The 19,918-nt window shown below is 38.0% G+C and overlaps 1 protein-coding gene across 6 annotated transcripts in view; it reads right to left on the reverse strand.

The window, feature by feature from the left end:
* The window catches only part of KAT6B (lysine acetyltransferase 6B), a 111,663-nt gene that overhangs the window by 89,364 nt on the left and 2,381 nt on the right, over positions 1 to 19,918 (reverse strand). For all 6 annotated transcript variants that reach the window (XM_027649439.1, XM_027649438.1, XM_027649437.1 and 3 more), the window contains exon 2: positions 13,706 to 14,601. In XM_027649439.1, the coding sequence (XP_027505240.1) occupies positions 13,706 to 14,326 (621 nt within the window). In that variant the 5' untranslated portion in view covers positions 14,327 to 14,601. The remainder of the gene's footprint in view (positions 1 to 13,705; positions 14,602 to 19,918) is intronic.

The raw sequence follows: 19,918 nt of genomic DNA on the forward strand, positions 1-19,918 counted from the left end.
CAAGCAGTGGGCATAAATACCAATCCTCTGTTCCTTGGTAATAACCACAGAGAGAGTAAGTACTTATGGCAAGTATAATCTGTACCAAATAGACCTGTGATGGAATTTAATAGATCTACTAGTAACAATATTTTTGTAGACTAATTTTTTACTGGTTTGTGAATACAAATGAATTAAAAGTGCAAATAAAATGTAAATATTACTGTCTTGTAGAACTATTTTAAAAACTTAGGAAAACTGGTATTTTCACTTCTATATAAAAGTAAACATATCAACCTACTACAGGAGAAGAAATGCACCTTCACAGAGCTCTTCACAAGCAAGAGCTGCTGTCTTAGTTTGAAATGCAGTTCTAAGTCGTGCTTCCCTACTGCTGTTTTGCTTGTATCAAAACACTTGTCACTGTACCTTTGCTAATCAGCCCCAAATAAGAATTTCATTAGTCTCTTCCTGGTTTTATAGTCTAACAGCTCATTTTGAATGAGGAGTGACATCATAAGGTAATATACAATATTCCCTGTAGTACCTCCCCCTAGTGAAACCCCTTCCAAGAAAACTGGTTACATTCAGTATTACGAAGTCAGGGGTTTTTTTCTCCAGCTGTGGCATTTTGCAATATTTTATTAAAAAGCGACCCAAAAGCAAGCACTCTGTCACAAGACTTAAAAACACCAGAGGTGAACAGGGCTGGTAGATCACACAACTAAAACTCTCCAGGTTGTAACAAGTATGCACAGTGCTTATCTGTGCCATTTTGGGCTAGACCGTAACAGCACCAGCAAACAGCAGTGCTGGAACCAAGGCTGTGTCATAAGCTGTCATTTCAACTCTGACACTGGAAGCTGTACACACAGCCTGCCTTGCCTTCATCCTTAGCTCCAGAGAGGCCACAGTCCCTCAACTGACAGACAGCACTGCAGGAGCTATTACTTTGGTCTGATTTGCCTGAAGAAAGCATTAATATCACTTTACCTTAGTCACCCAGTATAACCTAGGAAAGGCTGCTAAGAGATGAAAGACTTAATTTTCATATATACTATTATGCAATAGTTAGTTTTGACATGGGGAAATCTCACAGGTGCTGAGATGACCATTTTTTAAAGATATTTATCTACGGCGATATCTCAGATTTTTATACAATTAACTTTCAAAGCATGAACCAGGTCACAAAAGAAAGCTGCCAGATACTCAACCGAAATAGAGAGGAATTATTGGAAATACACTGGAGTTAGATGTCAGCATTTCAGTAAACCAGAAGGTGAGGGGGAAAAAAAATGCATTAACAATTCCATTACATACAAGGAAAGAGTGATTTCTTCAGTCTGAGTAGCTATTTCAAACATTTATGATGGAATGTATTCTGCTAAGTGTTTTAACACTGTATTCAGAAATGGAAATCAATTTGATTATTAGGGAAAAAATATACTGGGGATAAAGAAACAAATTAAGCAAATTAAGTAATTTCCTTTTTTTTTTTTTTCACTATTTCAAAGATCTATCATTTGACTGTGTTTTCTCTGCTGTAGAAATACCACTTCAGCTCCTGGGCTTCCTGTAAAGATTTCTTGAGAATATCATATCCCATCGTGTAAAACTGTAGCTTTCTGTAACAAATAAAATTCATTCAACATAGATTAATTTCTAAATTCTATACTCCAAATACTGATTTTTAGTCAGCTTTTTCACTACAGTCAAAACAGACTTTCTAGTTTTTGAACAATATAATTTCAACAGAAACAGCATGGAAGATGGGCAACTGTTTACTGGCAGAAGTCTAATCAGTATGTGATGTTGGTTGAGAGGAAGCATAAGAATCCATTAAAACACTATACATTTGGAAAAAAAAAAATTAATCCCCCACACTTGCAAGAATGAAGTCAAAGTTTCACTTAAGTAGGGCAGGGAAGATGAACCTAAACTGGATCTCAAACATTTTTCTATAACATACATTAGACTGTGACCCTTACACATAGACCTTTATTCCTTTTCTTTTTTACTCTTACCTTGGAAAAAAGAGGTACTGTAATACCAAACACAGTTACTTCTAATCTGTTTTTAAATCTCACTGAAGGACCATAATGCCTTGAGAAAGCAATTCTCTGTAAGATATGTTAAGTCTACAATCCATTATGATGTTACCAAAGCGTGTATATTACTCCCTTCTATACACATGGAATACAAGCATACACCTTTATATATAGCTGCTATAACAACACCTTATTCCCTTTATATTTTATCCATGGTATTTCTGAAGCAACTGAATTATTCTCAGAACAACTCACCTTTCAGGTGCTTACAAAACAAAATTTTTTTGGACAAAACTATACTCATTTGAAGACCTTAACTGTTTTTTGAAAGTCTGTAAACACTAACAGTCCAGCAGTATTTTCACTTTCTACAATTCAAGTATTTCAAGCACCGTCTGGGGAATTCTCCAATTCCTTCCCCAATTCCTTTCAAAAATCATTCTAGAAACTAAATACTTCAAATCTTGAAAACAGTCTTTAATAAAATACTGCCTAATAATTTGTTTTCTAAAGGATGGAGAAACAAGTTTAAACCGAAGCTTTAACATGACAGTGAACTATGACCTTTAAATATACTCCCATAGATTAGGTGCACATTCATAAACGTAATCCAAAATAAATGTGTTTATGAACTTGATAATCATTCAGATTGATTAAAATGCATTTCAGGCAAGCCTCATCAGGCAGAAATAAGAGTTACTCCCCTTGGCACCAGTTATAGAAAGGTAGAGCTTTCAAAGTTTGAAAGTATCAATGAACATGTGGTGACAATGAAGTCGAAAAACACAGTTTTGTTAAAATGTTGAAGATATTGTCTTACTGAATTGTTCTGATTATTAACACAGCAAAGGTAGTATGAAATAAAAAAATTCTTACAGTGGTCCAATGCTCAGTACCTGGAACGGGACTAAACACCCTTTAGCACAGTCCTTGTATTCACCAAATCCAGAATTCAACAGTAGAGCAGCTGCTCAGTGCCTGGTCTGCAGAATTCAATGAGTGACAAAGGGTTACCTTAATTCAGTGAGATAATCAGCACACATTTACCCACTACCGAGAGTTTTCCAACCATCTGCAAGGCGGCAGGGCTAAACTGCCTATAAAACAACTGGTAGCATGCTGACACGTCCTTACATCACTCATGTCAATGAAAATTTATCTCTTAGCAACAGCTAAAAGAAGCTGAACTTCCAGAAATATTTTAGATGCATCACGAGCCAACAATTTCTTCATAAGTGATTTTGATTGCTACTGATCTCCAAACAGATGTCTTCTCTAATTGGTAAAATCTATTAAATATACACTTTGAATGAAAAAAAAAAAAAAGTCAAGTTGTCATCGCTTAAGAAAGCGACAACAATGGGAGTCATTATGGCTATGCACATAAAAGACAAAAGCTAACTTTATTTAAAGCTGCTGGCCTCACAGTGATATCAGTAACCAGGAAGTAAAAATGCATGTGTAGTGAGGAGAGGAAAGAATTTCCTATTAAGGCTACTGTCAGAAACTGAAAGCTAAGACACAAGTCTTCTAAACACTAAGATAAGTATTTTTGATGGGAAAAGCAAAATAAGGGATTCAAAGTTAAAACTACTTAGCTACTAAAACTATTCATATTATGATTCCCTCCCCTGCTACACAGGAGTAAATACAAAATTTTAAGGCATTAATCTTTACAAGTAAATTCCATATAAAAGCTATAATAAAATTAGAAATTCTCTTGTTGTAGCAAAATATCACGTAAATTAAAATTTTACCACCAGACAGAGATCAAGAAATGGAAAAAGCTTGTCCCCAGCTATAGTAGAAGTTCTTCTCTAGAACTCAAGTTGTTCAGAGGTCTCTTCAAAATAGTCCAAAGACAATACTGAGAAAGAAACAATAGAAATCCCTCATATTCTGGTTGATGTTAGCAGATTATGGGCAGTTTTGTTTAAAATTACATACAGAAAACTATATGACATGTTCATACCACAAGGTCTGAACATCGAGGTTTTTTTGGTTTGTTTTTTTTTGGCAGAATAGAGGTTCCAGCTGCCAGAATAGTTTTCTCAAGTCAATTCCAGCAGGTTTATTAACATAAGAACAGATAAGTCAGTTTTACTTGTAGTCTAACCCTGAAAATTATCATTACCTTTTCCATAACAGGTTGAAGGTGCCTAATAAACATGTTGGAAATGTTACTTAAGAAGGCAGAGATGTCAATGGTAAAGAGAGGTACCAAAAAAAAAAATTCCAATACATGCCTCTCCCATCACTATTATCTTCTAGAAGACATAAAACAAAATCTGTCAGTCCTGGGCTGAATAGAAGCCACATTTATTTCCTTAAATTCACATGCAGAATTGAGGTATCATTTTGAATTCAGAGCACTACAGGAAGTTTGGAACACAGAGGAAGATTCCTCCAGTGGTTTATTATTCCAAATAAAAGACTCCTATAGCATCCATCTCATGTTCGGATCAGAAAAGACTTCTGCAACCCTCTACTGAAAAGCCGAAAACATGCCTGCAAGACGAGCAGCTTCTCTCTGGTTTTTAAATACAGTGCACAAATTCACAAAGTGAAAACAACTGCCCATCATCACATGAACTCCAAGTAGCAAAGCCCAGAAATTATTGGACGTAAGTACCAACAATTTCCTTCCTCCAGCAATGGTAGACAAGCCTATCAACTGATCCAACAAGAGAAATTCTATGAATTAGTCACTGAACAAGTCACTGGTTTCTAAGAGAGGGTGAGCTCCAGTACTTTCATGTAGTTAAACATACACACATTCAAGCACAGTAACTGACCATTTTATATGCACTTGGAACATGCTGCTAATGTGAGAACCTACCCTGTAAATGGTTTTCTCTAGTCATTTCTTGACTGGTTTATCTGTAGTTTTTAGACCTTCAGTAAATATCTATAAATCTGAAATCCTACTTTGCTAGATCAGCAGAATCCATGCCTAATACGTAATAATAAATAGACATTGTTTTTACTATACAATTTTCAATATTAAAGAGGATTAATATTTGTAAAACAGCATTAACAAGTTTTGAGTGACATTCAGTTTTCACACCTGGATAAAGACGAAAGGGAAGAGAGTTGGACAGTTCAAGGCAGAACAAAAATATTCAGATCAGAAAATACCATGTTTATATATAACCCCATTGTTTATTACAATAACCCCCATGTTTATATTTATAAACTGACTGATAACCAAATACTTATTTGCAGGAATCAATGCACTGTTCTCTTCCTCTGTCAGAATATATTCTTGTTTAGACTGACAGCTACAGCAGGTATAGTAGTGTTCAGAGGTCAAAACAAAAAAATTAAAGTAGGAAAATCAAAGATGAGTATTTTTTAAATTTGGAACAGAAAGGAGGGATAGCAGCCTTCACAAGCACAGAACTTGTTAACTAGCTACTATTAAGTTCAGTAATTAAAACAGAGATTACTTTGGTCTTAATAATCTTTTCAGGCTCAAACACTGACTTTTTAGTCTCCCTTTAACTGTACTTTTGTATAATGTCTTTGCTAACCACTGCTCATTATCCACTAATCCTAAGCATTTTAGAGAATTCCACAGTACTTGCAAGTTAGGCATTACTCACATTTTTACAGATCAATATATAGGACAACAGTTCTCCAAGCAGCACTACATAAGGTATCCACACATCATAATGGTGGAACTGAAATAAACCCTAGCAGGCTTCAGACCCAGCCTTCTGAGTCTGATATATAAAAATAAAAGTTCTTATTTTTTCTGATTTCAGGGACTCTCAAAAAAGCAGTTCAGGATGTTCACTTCTCTTAAAGCAACACACACCAAATGCATCTATGAAACAAACTTTAACAACAACAAATCCCCCCCCACACACACAACCTAAACAAACAACACCACCCAACAAAACAAGACCCCAAAAACCAAACCAAAAAACACAACAAAACCAAAAACTCACAGCAAAACAAACCACCAGAATAAACACACTGAATTCTCCAGCAATATTTTTCCCAGGTAAAGTTTCCGCCCTTCTTAAAACATCTTTAGCTTACACTTTGGCTGTTTGATGCAGCTGTCTGCAAATCACCATCACAGTCTTGCATTAAGAAACTATACTTTTTGGTTTATTAGTCAACAGTTTGAAGCAGCAAAAAACTTTTCAATCCCAAGTTGAAATAGAATACTCTGGGCTGGGAGAGAATCTGAAGCATGTACCCAACATACCATTCAACACAAGACCAGACTCAAGTGTTCCAGGGCCTTGCCTAGTCAAGCTATGACCACCTCTGAGAATGGAGATTCCACAGGCACTACCAAGTTCCTGTTTCATGCCTCTCCATCCTCATTTTAAAGGATTCTTTCCTTCATCTATCTGCAACTTGCCTTGATGCAACCTGTGGCATTTTTTTTTTGCCACCTGAGAAATAGTAGACTCTCCATCACTACGATCATCCAACATATAGTGCTGGAAGAGGTGCTTTAACACAACAGTCCCACACATCCATGACAATTTCCACTACACTCCCTTCCCTGCTGCCCAGGGAAGTGTTAGAATCACCATTTCTGGAAGTGTGCACAAAACGTGTGGATGTGGCACTAGGGAACATGGTTTAATAGTGAACATGGCAGCACTAGGTTAACAGCTGGACTCCGTGATCTTAGAGGTCTTTTCCACCCCAAACAATTCCATGATTTTACGTATTTGTTAGTTGAGAACTGCTTGTACTCAATGTCTGAAACACGGGTGCCACTGACATTTGTCTTTTATTGAGCCAAAAGTAAACACTGCTAGTTAGTGTTGCCACGGATACACGGACATGACAGAAAAATTATTTCTTAAAACTACAGTCAGTCATCTGCACCATTTTGGAAAAAACAGATGTGAAGTTGAAGCCAACTTCAAAATACCACCAGTAATGAAATTAACTCCTGGAGAGCATGTGAAAAATGTGTGGCAAACTTATCACAGTTTAAGCTAAGGATTTTTCCCAGATGAAGGAACATCAGCCATGCCTCCCAGACACCTCTGCTGAGATCATACACAGCTTTTCTCCTGTGCCAGAGTCCTGTTGCAATTAAAACCAGAAGTCTCAAGCCTACACTACCTAGTACTCCATTAGTTGGTAACTGCTGGACTACCACCCCAACCACAAGGGGAGATAAACGGGACTGTCCTGCTAGACCCAAAATACTTGAGAATGAAGAAATTGCTGCACACATGTAGATAGTACAGCAGAGACAAAACACAGGAGTAAACAATTTACAAGTCTACAGTTTCCCTCACCCCAAGAAACTTTTCCTTATGTAACATCTTATCTACAGCACAACCTGAAGTCCCAGTAACCCACACAAACCTAGAACTAAGTGCAGCAGCCCTGGAGTTGCCTACACAGATATCCCTGTTAAAGGTCACACCATTCTTTACAAGAAGGCTGTCTGTGCCTGCAAATTCAAAACTTTAACCTCTTCACAAAGAACAGAGAAGAAAAAAAAGCCACAGAAAAATCTGTGGGACACCAGTAATAATTTTCCTCGATTAGTAGATCGGGAAAAACAACAACAAACACACACAAGTGATTCTGCAACTGAAGGAAGTCATGTTAGTTTAAATGTTGATTTGTCTCTTATCAGGTAACCACAAAGGACAGCAGTGGATCTCTCAACTAAGTGATGCCTGATTTGATGTGCATCACGCTCGAAATTCTACAGCCACCATCTGAGCCCTAATACTGATGTTCCACTACACAACAGCAACTCCTTCCATAGAGTCCTATGACTTGAAATTAGACTGGGAGGAAAAATGCAAAAAGTAAAACCTCTAACAGCAGTTTAGGAATCAAATGTCACTCCCAGTTAAAACAGAAGATTTCACAGACAATAGCATAGATGAATAAAACTGCTGGAACTACACAGGATTTCTTTAAGTCACTGCGGACAGTTTCAATACAGGATTTACCGCAGAACATCACACCAATTAATTTTTAACGGAAACTACCAAAAGAATCAAATTTTAGCAAGCCTTACAATTAAACAGCTTACAGTATAACGTTTGGAATCACTCCTTGCAGTAAACAAGAACCATGTGCACACCATGCAAAACTATGTTCAGAATATCCAGCTTTGGGGAAAAAAGAATGAGTAGGGTCTTCTCTCATGGTTCTACAGGATACTGCAAATAGATGACCTGTTTGCAGAAACTAACTCACATCAGACATTGAAAACTAACCTCTGCCCCGCCTTATGAAAAAGTAGACCAATCTAACTCAGGAAACAGCAGTATTTAACTTACTTCACACCATACAATTCAAGAAAACTTTCACAAGCATGCTTCTTGGCTTGGTCCAAATGGGCTGAATTGTAAAACACAAAAAACTCTCCAAAGCCAGATATATCCACCTATAGAGTGGCATGAGCTGTTTCTTCACAGTATGGGATGACAAGACTTTTCCCTTTCACTTTTAAGTGCCCAAAAGATGGGGTAAATCGTTCTTCAATTTCTGGAAAACTCCAGTATCTCAGGTGTTAACAGGATCCATTTCCAAGTGTTCATCTGGTTTGTGCATGGAGTTGGTACCTTTAGCATTTCAGAAGCTACAGGGACAGCAAAAAAATCCATGAGAGCAGCAGAGCCTAGCAATCATCCCAGAACTTCTAGGACAAGAGCTATACACAGAAAGGTGCAGGCCACCATTCCAAGAAATAAAAGTATCTTTTACTGAGATAATGAGAAGCACAAATATTAGACTTACTGTTTGTCAAGTAACGCTAACATTCGTCAGTTTTTTGTCATCATGAAGATGTTTTGAGGAGAGAAACACAGGTTGTGTCTGAGGACAACAGTATTTTATGGACTAACAAAGTTCAAACCCAGATGTCTTTTTCATTTCCTAGTCTACAGTCTCTTCAACTGTAGCACTGCAGACACTCTCTTACAGAAACTTCCCCATCACTGTATTCTGGTGCTCAGACACCATGTAAAGCCAGCTCCCAAAGTTCAGCATTAAAAATATCCCCTTATGCCTAAGTCTGCAAGATACACTGAGCAGCAATTCCTTTCTGCCTCCCTTTTCCAGGAAAGTCTAGACGACAGAGGCAACTAGAAGTCTCAACCAACAATGTCTTGCTGCCTACCCACAGGAAGGCAGGAAGCTGAAAAACTGAGCAAGGAGGAGCCTGGATGCCAAAAAAGCAATTCGCTATAGATTGGCCCTTTGCCTGAAAGACAGAAGGAGGAACACCCAGTGTCTGCACTGGCACAAGCTACATACCAGAAAACTGAAATTCAACCCATGCCAAGTTACACTTTGAAAAGCTAAATGTACGTAGGCCAGTGAAAACAAAATTAGATAGGAGTTCAGGGTATGAAAAATTAATAAAACAAGTTCGGGTTTGCATGAAAGTCAGCTTAGAAAGACAAACTGAAAGTGAAAGAGGGATTAATAAAAATTTTCATGCCAAGAATCAGATGGAAACCACAGTTGCTGAGCTGTTCAAGAGAGTGTTCAAGACAACCAAGATCAAGCCATCTCCATTTGAACTGCTATTTTTTAAGTACTAATTATTCTGAACGTAGAGACATAACTACTGAGATACACTACCCATTCCTACAGCCCTCTGAAAATGTTACAATGGCCACTGCCTCTTCACCTTTTAAAGTTGGATTTATCCGTCCAGATTATGTTTAAACATAAGCAAATAAAGTGCTGCCTACAGCCTACAAACATCTGTGTCTTTGAGTTTACAGTCACATGGCATTTGTGCTCAGAAGATGGCTAATTCCTAAGATCTAGTAGGTTACATGAGGTTCCCAAACTGTAGAACCTTCCTAGTGGCTATCCAAGTGACAAGGAAAACAGGAAGCAATACAGTCCACACTCAGAAAACACAAGCAAAACTGCCTTTCTACAACTGATGCCATTACAGATAAATTAAACACCCTTTTTAAAATTAACCATGACTTTTAAATACCACTTTGCTGCATTTTCAGAAGTGTATTTTAATCTTCAAACGCTTATTGAAAAGCTAAGTATCACTCAATTTTCCTCCCTGTTCACACCCTTCTCTACTATGGAACGAGTTTTTACACTGCATTTTCTGGTTAACATACTGATACAGCCCTTTTCAGAAAATGCTGGGTGAGAAAAGGTGTGAAGTGAGAGAGAAGACATCTATGCAAGATACTCTGAACATAAGGAAGAGCACATAAGAGCAGTTACAATGTTTAGCTATGCACTGCAATATAGTGAAGTGCACGAGATCAAATTGACACAACAAAATTAATTCTTATTCTGTTTTCTTGTCTGTGTGCTTTTCTGGGGTTTTTTGTTTCTTTGTTTCAGGGAGGGTTTGGGGGCAGGGGGGGCATTTAGGAAATAAAAAATACCTCCATGTAACCACCAGAATACTTTGGATAACTGGAAAGTCCTTTTGAAATACAATTTATACTACTCATTACATTTATGATGTACAGTCTAGACACTATACCTGTTGATAGCTACTGAACTTCCAACAGAACCTGTCCTACCATGAGCCTTGTACTTGTATCTCTTCATATAGAGGTGGAAAAGCAACCTCCACACACACTAGGGAATAGAGAGGGATGGAGCAAAAAGATTTAAACAGCTGCACTGCTTGCTTCCTCTTACTGTAACTCAGAGCTGACATACCTTTGCCCAAATCCAGAAGAGTCAGAATAACACTTGAAGGAAACATGCCATTTTTACACAAATGCTTTCTTCCAGGTCTGTGGATAACAGGAGGAAACACGGCAATGCAAGCTATATTGCTGTAACTAACTGCAGCTACTTCTATATACAATGAAACAAGAGGACTATTCTAGCTGAAATGGATCACCCAGTTAATACAGAGACAAGAAAAGCAGCTCCATATCATCACCACTAAGAGAAAGATTTAGTATTTCCAGCTCCCTGTTCCAAGTACTCCACAGAATGCAAAACGCTCAACACTCCTGTCACGGAGTCAAGGCTCCAGGTCTGCAAAACTAACTTCAGTGGCACTGCACAGCAACAGTATTTATCTTCTCAGTGCACCACATACTCTGATGCTTTGGGTGGGTGGTGAAAATAAACAAAAATAAAAATCCCAAAACCAAAAAGCCCCAAAGTAACACAACCACCCTCCCCCACACAGGTCATACTATATCTCTTCTGATCACCTTTCCCTCAGGAAGAAAGGTTCAGAGTCTGCCTTTGGTACTATGAGTGTGAGTGATCAGATTGACAAAGAGAGATCTCTGATGCACTTCCAGTGTACCAAATCCTTTAACTGTCTCATCTCGATGACATGTTAATTATGCATTAAGAAAAAAAAACAATCAAAATTACTCAAACTTCCACAGTCATCCAAAGAGATTTCTTCTGCACATCCTTCCATTTGTCCTTCTCCTCAAGCAAAGTCAACAGAAGAGATACTAGAACTTCACCTCTAACACTTGAAAACAAAAAAAAAACCCAAACATACAAAATTAGCCATACAAAAAATCATATGTTACTTGCACTAGCTAGAGAAAGAGACAAAAACTTCAAAATACCCAACCTCTTCAAGAACTAGTCATTCCCAAGAGATGCCAGTTGGATACATTTATTGTATAAATTTCAATAAATAATCTTGACATGCCCCATATTGTCACTTAAATATTTCCAGCAAAAACAGCCTAACAGTGTTATTTTTCTTATTCCAGAATTAACATCAGTTTCAAATGAAGATGGAGTCACATCCCAGTAACAGGGACAATCTATGTACCGCTACTTTCAAAACTGTCCCTCAAGAGTATTTAAAGCTACACAGATTGACAAACAGCAAAAATCATGTATTTTAAACAAGTCTGTATATATTTACCCAGTAACCTGGGCCACAACTAGTACAACTAAACAGTGCACTACACTAATATGCAACTACTGATTCACCAACCTCACATCAAAACTATTTTTGTCAGGCAAAAACGCGTATGTTGAACAGTTTTTAAACACGCAAGTCACACTGCTAATTTTGAGGCACCCAAATGAAAGCTTATTTCTTGCCAAAGCACTTGCTAGAGAACAGATTTGTTTGGCTAACTTCTAGAAGACAGATTTATCCTTATACCAGTATTTTAATGTGGAAGTAATGGTTTTTTCAGCACCGTGACCCAACTAACATTCCTTGCAATGGGTGCCAGTCCCAGCAGGTAGCCTAACAAGGGAGATTTTTGTTTCCACGGAATTCATGCTACTTTTGTTGCTCAGTACTCCAGCCTTCAAATTTCTCATGCCATTACAGTTTCAGAATTACAGTAGAAACTCTGAAAGTACTTATACAGTTTTACCACTACAAGTAATTAAATATTTATGGATACAGCAGTAATTGCACAGTATGCAGCACTTCTGAATTTCCATTCTGATTATAGAGCGTGAAGCCCCATGAATCCCTCAAATACCCAAGAAGTCCAATGGAGAAATGGATATCCATATATAAAAGCAATCATATTTAACATCTATTTAGAGAAGCTCACAAAAATCAAGCTACAACAACTGACCTTGGTAGTGTCACCTCTGACAGTTCCATAAACAACTGTTCTCACAGACCTCACTCAATAGTTCTAACACAAGCACTTTATACTCAGCACCCTCCAGCATCTAACAATCAGCCAAAGGAAAAAGACAAGTGAAAGCCATCAGGCAGTTTCTAGGAGACACTGATAGCACCTCTACCAGCTGTCTGGATTATTTCATGTCTAAAACAACTGCCATTAAACTTGACCACTCAGAAGGGGGGAAAAGGGGAGGTGGAGAAAAATAAACCACAAACTTCCAGGTATTTTAAGTAAGCCAACTGGACTACAACAGGTAACTTTTTTTCCCCCTGAAGTACATTGAAAATTCCAAATACACTTCACCACACTAAATAGGAAATGATCAAAGAATGCCTGCAGACATGTCTTTGACATTATCCTTTCATAAACAAAATACTAATTGATAGCCCTTTCTCCCTCAGGGCTTAAACTCTGTAAACAATTAACTTTAAAACAAGACACAAGTAATAGCAAAAATAAACCCATGTAGGTAGTCCAACAAAACTGAAACAGGAGGAGAATCCTGCAGCTGAGCTTAAATCGTCACTCTAAAAACCTTCACTCCTCTTACTAGAATATCTTAATTAACTACAGTTCATATTAATTGTAATTCTAAAGCTAACAATTTTAAAGCTAACGATACAAATACCTTTAAAAATAATGATTCCAACAGCCTTAAACATCACAAGTCCTACCAGTCCCATTTCAGATTCACGTTCACAAGAAAATCAGTATATCCAGGCAGAAAATGAAGGTAAAAGGCCACAATCAAATTACACTGCAGATTTCAGCTATGCCAGTCTGCCAGGCAAGACAGAACAATCTCACACCTACAACAGAGCATACAGCTGTACTCTTCCCTGCTGCTCTGTTCGTCTACCGAAAATCCACAGAGCAAACTATCCAATGCAGAACCACAAGACATAGGGAGCTAAGTCAACTTCATTTACCAGAACTCATTCTGCATGGATCTTGGACATGCATCCTCACTTATATACATTTAAATGGATAAATAAAGCAAAAGGAGAAACATTATTTTTGCATTAGGTAAATAAACAAAGAATAACAAGAGCAATTTTTGCATTACTACATTAGCTTGTTTTTCAGACTTACCTGGTCTTTTTCATGGGGTAGAAGGCTGACAGGTGGAAGAGAAGCTGGGAAGGTGCTGGAGTATTTTGGAGCTCCTTTGCTTTCCAAACTGCCATAATTCACTCTATACTGAGGACCATCCTTCAGTAACCTCCCATTGTTCACAGCACGTTTGGCCCCCAGACGCAACCTCTGCTGAAAGGCAGGATTGTTGAAAATATTTGCTAGGTCATTTTGACTTCTCAGATACTTCTCTATGTTTTTTAGGGAGGAGCCATTAGGCTCTTGAAGCCCTTCAATCGCTCTTCTCAAGAGTTTATTCCAATCCACATTACGAAGCTCATTACAAGCTCCTCTAGATCCCTTAACAGATTTAGGAATAGTGCCAGGTTTAACACATGAAAACCGTCCAGGATTATCTGGGTCCTTGTAGGATGCAAGACCTTTGTTAGTAACTTTAAGAATAGAACCATCTTGAACACTAAGTTCCAGCTGTTCCGAAACAGTCTTCTTATCTAATCCATGGGAAGCACAAACAGCATGACATATTCTCTCTTCAGAAGGCCTTTGTTTTTGCTTTTTAACTTTTTGTATAGCTTCTAGAATCCACTCCGTATAAAGAGGGTTGGCAAGTTTTACCATGGTTGACCAGTAATTGTTTCCAGCCAAGAGTTACCCATAGAGGTTCCTCCTTATCCTTTTAGCAGACCTTTCAGAGGTTGTTCACACCTCAAACACAAATGAAAGGATTGCAGACTCTGCTTGGATGCATCGCAAAAATATCCACCCTGAGGAGTTGGGAAAGGCAGGGAAATACCTGCTGACTGAACCTTCCAATTACTTTACTGTCATGGAAAGGTAGAAAGTATTCATCTGTGATGATACAGGTACGTCCTTACAAGAAAGTTTGTTGCAACCTTTAAGAAAGAAAAAACAAGAGGCAGGGAGAGAATATAGTTAATGTTAAGTATTAAAAAGAAACAGAATGCATTCAGACTATGCATTCATACTGTAGATGCTGCAGTATGCAAAAATCTTTGTGAGATTACATAAAAGTCTCCAATTCCCACTCCACAATGAACAAGTCACCGTGAAATCCTTCTACTTCTCATAACATTCAGTGGACTGAGCTTTCCAAAATTCCATTACCCCAACACTTAACCTACTACTGAGTTGTTGGACAATTTCCATTCAGCCAGGGATCTGAAAATATTCTCTAAATCAAACTGCCCAGAAATCATTTTTGCATGGATTATACATACACTAGAAAACCCAAACAAACAAAAAACACAAACCCTCAACCAATGAAAGATGAATTATTAACCACTGCCTTTTCTGACATTATACTGTCTCTAAGTGTCATGCCATGTCAATTATACAACTCAAAAATCAAAACTAAAATATGAGAAACAAGTTACAAATATTACATCCTTCATTGATACTTAGGCACTCTACAAACCCAAAAAGAATCACAAAGGCACTTCTCATTTTAAGACATGCAGTACAGAGGCATTTTTGATACAAACTCTTAGGAACAGAAATGAAAGCAAAGTAACAGGAGGCATTTTCACATAAATAAGTTGTCAGCATGAAGATACATAAAGAGGTCATATTGATGAAATATGTTTTGGTGACTCACAGTTTAAGAAACAATTCTATTTACTTATTAAGGAATACATCACTCCAGTAGAAAATTCAGTGGCTACAAAAAATTAAGAAACCTGAAAGAAAATTTGATCAGGAGTTTATTCATTCTGTAGTAAAATACAAGAAAAAAAACTCTAAAAAATTTAAAAAGTCACACAAATTAAACTAAGACAGCAGTCGCCTAATGAGTAAACAAATATATGTGAGGTATTACTTTTTTCTGTCATGAAATGTGAGAGAACTTGGAGACATTAACCAAATTGTATAATTACTTCGAATCAAAGGAAAACAAAAAACAGAAGGGGAAAATTTTCATTCTCAGTAAATGGGTTATCTTGTAAAGTAGAAGATTCACAGCAAAATCTACAATGAGTTAATCTGCAACTACACTTATAAAGCTATGGCAAGCAGCCTATAAATAACAATATCACCTATAAGTACACAAGTCTTGGACCTCATCTTTATTCATGTATTCAAGTCATCTCACATTTCAATCATGTTCAAAAACTTAAGTAAATTATAAACAGGAAAAAACCTGAATCGATGCAGCAACCTAAATTATTTTCAAACTGTTAAAAAGATTTCTCTGCAACTATGAAGACAACGAGTAAAAAACCCTCACTTTTGGTCCCGTATCTTCTCCTTCCTCTACCGCCTCAAAAATGTCTTTAAATACAAACTCTGGATCGTGTTTCACACATTATTATACCTACAAAACAGGATTAGGAACAAAAGAGCAGCTGGTTACTGCTGAATATAAAAATCTTCTTTGTCCAAATAGTCATAATATTAATCAATTCATTTTATGAATCTGATTGAAGCTTAAACATTTTCAGATTTATAAATTCGAAAATTCAACTTACTGCCAGACTGAAAAGATACATTCCTGATGCAAATGCAGGGCCTGAATGTTTAACTGGCTCATATACTGAACCCTATTGATCTACATAGATTGGATCCTGTTTCTTGCTTCCAGACTGTACTCATGTAAGTTGTATTTGATAACAGTTCTGCGTATTTCAAGTATTTGTAATCAAACAATAACTTGTTCTGTAAACAGACATTTTAATTTACTCCAGCTACCAAAAGCCATTCTTTTCCTAACAGAATTGTTTATGTTCACTGTTGTCAGATAATTCCAAAATAACACTGTAGCTACAAAATGCAGACAAATACAGGGAAGAAAAGAGTTTCCATGGTATTATGAATCCTACAAATTCTCTCATATCTGACACTGAAAATACAGTAACACACCACAGCAGAACTCTCTATATAGCGAAGCTCACTCACATTTAGACTATTTGATACACTCTGCCTATAGATTTGGAAGTTCTCTGTAGCTACATATAAAGCCTCAGATTCCTAGAAAGCTACCTTTACAGTTATTTACTTAGGCTGGTCTACTATGAGTCTTCATTAAGATAGTCACGACTTAATTAAATTCTGAACAGTGCATTTGCTGAGTCAGATGTACTTGCCTCATTTTTACATCTACTGCAGTACTGTTGTATTAAATCTCATACAAGCAACCACATCACTTCCATTAAATTCCAGAACATACAGTACAGGGTCTGTTCCAAGCACCTGGAAACGGAGGAACATTTCAGTATAAATGCTGTAACGTGTGGGTTACAGGAATTTTTATTGGCCAGTGACTGTGGCAAAAGGTTAGCATAAATCTGTATCTTCATATAAAGTCTGCTTCTTGGTACAGGAATTTCACAGCCATATACATTCAGAACTAAATTTTTACTTATTTACTTAAAACTCCCTATGTGTAATACAACCTCCTGCATGGTAGAGCCTACTAAATCAACACTAGTAGAGTATATCAGCAGGAACACAGAGTTTCCAACACACAGAACAGGATATTTCAGGAGAAAAAAAATCAAGACATCTTGAATTCACACCTTGCAACAGAATCTAAGTTCATTCTGCCTCAGGAAACCATGCAAAGCACATCCAGTCCAAGTTTTTAATTGTTTTGCCACAATCTAGAGCCTCTTTGCCACTTGGAGTGCACATGTACCTAAAGTGCAGCACCCTGACCTCCACGACTGGTATGACAAGGTCTACCATATGTAAAATTCAGAATAACTTCTTACTAACAACTTTCCCAGCAAAATAATTCAGGTGAGCGATTCTGGAGCTATACATTAAAAAGGTCTTTCAAAAATCAAGTTTAGACAGATTAATCCAAGGTTGGCAATACACACGTTTACATGCCAAGTGACTGGATAAAAAGAAAACAAATAATTTTAGAAACAAATGTTCAAGATTCAACATAAGAGGACACACAGAAGTTCAAAATTACATTCAGGTTACTAAGTTTAGAAAGTAATTTTACCAAAAGCACAAAAAGGTGGTCATATGTCATTTAATACAAAAAGTGTGATGATTACCCAAACAGATTTTGAGGAAATACTAATTTTAAAGAAGTGGTTATAAATTACTATCAAGCACTCACGTCTATTTATTAATCTTCCTCCTCTTGTAGCTGACTAACTTTTACTCAAAGCCTCAAAAGCACCATCCAATCACAGATTAGATTTTTCTATTCTGTTAAATGCACAGGACAACTTAAAAATTTCATGGCAACAGTCATTAAGTTCTTCCTACATAATTTGTCATATTTCAGCTTTTACTCTATGGTATCTTCCTTTGAAAATAAAAGCATTTGAGAAAGTCTGACTGCACTATATTACTGACTGAGTCCGACAATAAGTCTGCTACCAAAGAGCTGAAGAACATAAGCATTCAGAGGGTGAAATACAACACATTACCTTTAAAATAGCAAAAGGAATCTCTAGTCAAGGCTTGTCCCTTTACCTAGGTCATAAATTATCAGATAAATACAAAGACGTTGCAAAATTGCAGCTTGGGATTTAGAATGAATGCAAATATGTCCTTTACAAAGCACACACCTATTGCACAGCTGATTATAATTAAAGAATGCACTGACTGAACACTTCAATCTCAGGTGTCATCAGTAATCCCATAATCCTCTAATAAGGTGGTTTTCTGGCCTGAACTAGTACCTGGAATTACTTCCAAGTGATCCAGATTGCGAAAACAAGCTGTGTAGTCAGAAAAACAGCAACGAAAAAAGCTACTCTTCTCTCTCTCTGAAACAAAACAAAGTTACTACACAGGTATCATAACATACAATCTAAAGTAATTTTGTGGAAAAATGAATGCAAAATTTTTCTTTGACTGTCTTAAACATAACCAGAGTTACACTTTTAAAAACTGAGGTTAACACAGGTATTTAAAAAAAAAAAAAAAAAAAAAGGCCGGGGAAGAGGATGCAGCAGGGGGAGATGACAGCAACTTGTGCAACCTGAGGGTGACCTGTGAAGCACAGTTTCATTCTGCTCCCTCCTACCTGCTCTGCACACACTCAGGAGAAGCAGCAGCAGGGCCAGCTCTCTGCTGCAGCATCAGGGTCAGGTAAGGATTGCAGCAGAGGAGAAGGAAGAAGAGAAGACTGCCATTGCATTCCATTTTTGCCATTTTCCTTTCCTCCAAGCCATTGCGTAGAATTCTGCAGCTAATGAACTCTGTATTCCACCCCCATCTCAATTAATGATGCAAAACAGGCAAGATAGTTGTTTCACTATTGCAAAATACATGCACCTACAAAAAGAAAGGAAGAAAGCAGATCCTGGCAAGGACTCCCAGCACACATGTCACTCTTAAAATTACTCAGATCATAAAGCCAACTATTGTTTTATTCTTTACACAACAGTTTCCAATAATAATAAGGAAGGGCAATGACACTTGCACAGGCTTTAAAGAGACAGATGTGGACACATCGCAGTAACTTTAAAACTACACCTAAGACTTGAGGGTGTGGAGAGAAGAATGGCACATGTGAACCGAACTGATGGAAGTGTTTGTGCTCTGAGATACCCCACAATCTGGTTTGTCATCTCAAAACATGACAGCAGCAAGCGCCACCGGAGGGAACGGCATCAGCACATCATGACACCAAATTCAACCTTCCCACCCTCTCCCACTGAAGTTCTGAGCACTTTAAAACACGGTACTAGAGAATTTCGAGGAATGCAGGAAGGTCATATTCAGTGCCAGCAGTTCACCTGGAAAGAGGGTTTCACTGGAAACACTTCTTCTTGGGACAGTGATTTTAAGCAACGGGGCGGGTATCCATCTGCTCTTTGCAGAGCGGGTTATTTCCAAGTGCCAGAGTGCTAAAGGTGAGGTCCAGGCAAAGAACACACAGTGAGAACATCACTCCCAAAACGTGGCATCACAGCTGGACTATCTCCCTCCCCAACTTACTGAAGGTTTTTGCAGTACACCCCAGTCAGGGAGACGTGCAACGCCTGGAGCCCGGGGCCAAGGTATTGTTGCCTGTGACAGGGGACGAGCCGGGGCTGGCTCCCGAGCCCTCCCAGCCCCGATCCGGGATTTGTCATCCCAAAGGCAGGGACCCCCATCCCGCCGGCTCTGCTCCCCGGGGCACGGCGACCCCGCCAGCCAGGCAGGGCGGCCGCCAGAAGACGAGGACGAGCGGACACCCGCACCCACACCGCGGGGGCGGCGGCCGCGTGTCCCCCGCGGGAG

This window comes from Corapipo altera, unplaced genomic scaffold, assembly GCF_003945725.1.
Source record: "Corapipo altera isolate COAL_440 unplaced genomic scaffold, ASM394572v1 53, whole genome shotgun sequence".
Taxonomy (NCBI): domain Eukaryota; kingdom Metazoa; phylum Chordata; class Aves; order Passeriformes; family Pipridae; genus Corapipo; species Corapipo altera.